Source organism: Cupressus sempervirens, chromosome 10 (assembly GCF_028749045.1).
Source record: "Cupressus sempervirens isolate cs-2001-9-10 chromosome 10, ASM2874904v1, whole genome shotgun sequence".
Classification (NCBI taxonomy): domain Eukaryota; kingdom Viridiplantae; phylum Streptophyta; class Pinopsida; order Cupressales; family Cupressaceae; genus Cupressus; species Cupressus sempervirens.
In genome coordinates, this window is record NC_143127.1 from 467,814,508 (window position 1) to 467,818,554 (window position 4,047).

At 35.4% G+C, this 4,047-nt stretch overlaps 1 protein-coding gene across 1 annotated transcript; it reads left to right on the forward strand.

Moving 5' to 3' along the window:
* Positions 1-2,068: 2,068 nt before the first annotated feature.
* Positions 2,069-2,946, forward strand: LOC149534724 (uncharacterized). The gene has a single exon (XM_089806577.1). It carries the CDS (start codon positions 2,349-2,351, stop codon positions 2,727-2,729), a length of 381 nt encoding a protein of 126 aa, XP_089662703.1. The 5' UTR covers positions 2,069-2,348; the 3' UTR covers positions 2,730-2,946.
* Positions 2,947-4,047: the final 1,101 nt, after the last annotated feature.

The following is a 4,047-nucleotide window of genomic DNA, read 5'->3' on the forward strand; positions in this document are numbered from 1 at the left end:
GTAGGGTGTTGCTTGTTTGCACTAACCTTTTGTAATAAACCATAGAGACTTTGGGAACACTTGGCAATTAACTATGTCACATCATTGTGCCTTAAATTTCCAATGTTTCTTTTAAAGTCTGAAACCTTTAGCACATTCATTTGAAACAAGAGGGTTAAGACATGAAAAATATGCATACGAAAAATTAGGGTTTCTCTAGGAAGATCTCTATAACATAAAAATTCAAACCCTAATTACATTAGTTTAACCTCAATTTTCATAGTGAGTTCTTTAGAATTTTAACACTGGTGATAATACATGCCATCAACAATCAAGACTTAGTTGAAAGGGCATTGAGTGTTGATTGCAGGGTTGTTGGATCAAAGAGTTTCCTTGCAACTGGGGTTGTTACCTTGCTCTAGCTAGCAAATGGAAAGGTGAATGCTTTAGTAATTGAAAGGGCTAGAGTATCACCTTGTTGAGATGAGAAGCTTAACAAGGGCCGAACTGAAAGTCTAGCAACAAGAGGTTTCTTACACAAGAAGGAAGATCTCTTGATCAAGTTTCATAATAGAAGAGTTGATATAGAAAGAAACTAAAAATGCATTAAAATATGTGATTATTAATCCCTTAGATGGCTAAATTCATTTACAACATTAAAATTAATTCATTTATTGATTTCCTTAGAATAGTTTTTTGTACAATGGTTGGTTGAAGCAAATCCTTAATAATATTCCACGGTGACTCTAGCAATTCTTGTAGGAGATTGTGTTCGTGCACCCAATTTTTTTTTTGAATATATCTACATTGTACCCTCTTGTGTTATTTGATCTCCTTTTGTCAATGCCTATAACTATGTAGCTTCCTTAAAACAAGGAAAATCTCTTCTAAATTGTCCTATGCTACAACTCATTATTACGCCCAAAATGTTCTTACAATCAAAATCTCATATTTTCTCCCCTCACCTTTTAAGTGAGCCTAAGCCACACTCATTCATTCTCTTTGTTTTATAGCTCTCTATTGTATTGTGGATCATGGTATGGGATTTGAGATGTCAAACTGATGTAATCTACAAAAACCATCAATTTATAAACCCAAAATCAATCAACTTGAAATCCAAAGAAATCCTCATATACTACAAGTAATATAAATCCAACAACAAATCACTTGATACCTATCTTAACCCATTAAAAAAACCAATTTCTATTTCCATGTGCATGTACTATGAATTGTTGTACAACATTTGGGTGAAGTGTATCATTTAAAACATTAAAAATCCACAAACACCATCAATTTATAAACCCAAAATCAATCGGATTGAAATCCAAAGAAAACCTCTAATATTCTCGCATAATAACAAAATAAAGTAGTCTCATATACTATAAATCATCCATTGACCCAACAACAAATCATTCATATCCTAGCCTATAAAAAAGTCCAATTTCTATTTCCATGTGCATATGGTATAAATTGTTGTATAATGGTTGGGTAAGGCAAATCATTGCACTCCATAAGAGTTGTTTCAACATTGTAAGGAAAATCTATTTGATATCATCGTGCACTATAATTCATCACTAAGCATAAAATCTTCTTCTAATGAGAGCTTCATATTTTCTCCCCTGATATTTTAAGTGACTTTGAACCACGATCATTCATTCTCTCTTGTGTGATAGATCACAAGATATGATTTAAAAGATCTAATCAATATAATGTACAAACACCATCAATTTATAAATCCAAAATACTAGACATCCAAAGAAAATCTCACAAATTTCTTCCTACACAACAAAGTATGAAATGGTCTCATATACTTTGAGTCATCTAAACCCAACAACAAATCGCTTGATATCTTAACCCTCAGAAAAGTCCAATTGCCCTTTCCATGTGCATATAGAATGAATTGTTGTACAACGGTTGGGTGAAGCGAATCATTTCAAACATTGCAAAGTCCACAGGAGCCGTTCCAAAGTTGCAATCCTGATTCATTCTCATAACCCATACAGAAAGCTGGAACCCACTAAACTACAGAAAAAACCCATATAGAAAACCAAGTCTCACATTTCATTGAATGGACTGCCCGGTTGGGGGAACGTCAATTCACAAGGCATTAAACAACGAAGCCACTGAAAGCAACCAGGAACCATGGACAGAAAATCTCAAATGCGGCATCTGCAGCCCATCAAGATACGACAAGCAGGCTTCTCCACCGGATATAATGATTTCATTCACCAACAACAAACAATCAGCCACGTATCATCATTCTCATCCGGGGGACCCATTTGAAATGAGGGTTTATATGAAAAGAAATGAGGGGATGCGGTGAAATTAAATTGGGGTTTTTTTTCTGGGAGGAAAAGGGGATCTGAGGAATGAGTGGCTACAGGAGAGCTGGATATCCTCCTCCTCCTCCTCATCCATCTTCTCCGCCTCACACAATTCTCCTCTTGGCGGTCGTCGCCATTTTCTTGGTGGTGCCCCAATTTGTAGCAGAACAGACCAGCTTTGAGGCTCTCAGCGAGGTCAATCCTTTGATGGTAATGGTGGCGCCGCTCTTTTTGATCTTGGTGATCAGATGGCTTTCATCTATGGGGAAGAGAGGAGGAGGAGGAGTTGTTCCTGTTGGTGGTGCTCCTTATTCTGTGAGTAGATCTTCTGGTGGATCCCCTGTTGGTGTTGCCATTGTTCTTTTCATTGTTTTGCTCATGGTCTGGTATCAATCCTCCTCTGAAGAGGACGAGGAATCTGAATGAATTGTGAGTGTTTGTTGGCTGAATTTATGAATGGGGTTTGTACAATGTACTTGGATTTGTGGTGGATTGGGTTGTTTTGGGCTTTGATTGTGTATGTTTTTGGATTGAATTCTGTGAACTACATCTGTTTTGGATTCAAATCTGTGAATTACATTCTGTAAATTACATTCTGTAAATTACATTCTGTAAATTAAGATTACAACAAAGATTGAGTTTACATTGCGACTTGGGTTTCTGATGGATTGGGTGTATGATTTTTGAGTTTTGAATTCACGCTTTTGGATTATTCTCTGTGAGTAAGAGGGGAGTGAAAAACTTAGAATCAAAAGCATTTGAATGAATGAATTGTAGGCATTATGGTTGAATTTAAGGATGGGGTTTGTACAATGTGCTTGGATTTCTCATGGATTGGATTGTTTTGGGTTTTGATTGTGTATGTTTTTGGATATATGTTTTGGATTAAATTCTGTGAACTGCGTATGTTTTGGATTAAAGTCTGTGAAGTTAAATTATAATTAAATTAAAGATTGAGTTTACAATGAAATCTGCGAACTACATTGTGTAAATTATGATTTAAGTTATGCTTAAATTAAAGATGGAATATAAGGATGGGATTTGTACAATGTACTTGGATTTATGATGGATCGGGTTTTTGTGGGCTTTGATTGTATATTTTCTTGGATATATGTTTTGGATTAAATCCAGTCAACTACATATGGTTTGAATTAAAATCTCTGAAGTACAGATGTTTTGGAATAAATACTGTGAACTACATATGGCTTGGATTAACATCTGTGAATTACATTCTGCATACTATGATTACATTAAAGATTGAGTTTACAATGAAACTTGGGGTTTTTTCTGGATTGGGTGTATGATTTTTGAGTCTTGAATTCATACTTTTAGATTACGTTTTGTGAATTAGTATGAAGGGAGTGAAAAGCTTAAAATCAAAAGCAATTATACACCAGTACTTAGAGATTATATGGGTATTTTGTTTACTGCTTTTGGTTTATAGATCTGTTCAAACGGTGTCTGCGTTTGTTGTTTTATCAGGGGTGGAGATTTGTTTCGCATTTTTCTTGTGACAGAGGTTTTTGAACAATTGCCTTTGCTTTGGTTTACTTTGGGTTGAGATTTAACAGTTGAGTAGTGTTGGTAAACAGATTTGTCACTGTAAAAATTTCTCAATGGAGTGTATGTGGCAAACCGTTCACAACAATTGGATAGGCCCTTGGTATGCGGCCTTCCTCTCCGTTTAGAGGGGTAGCTCCCTCGTATGATATGATTTTTAAAGATTTTCAAATCAAGAATCTAA

Excerpts from the sequence above, each read along its gene's own strand:
- LOC149534724 (XM_089806577.1), top strand. The coding sequence starts at position 2,349 with ATGAGTGGCTACAGGAGAGCTGGATATCCTCCTCCTCCTCCTCATCCA.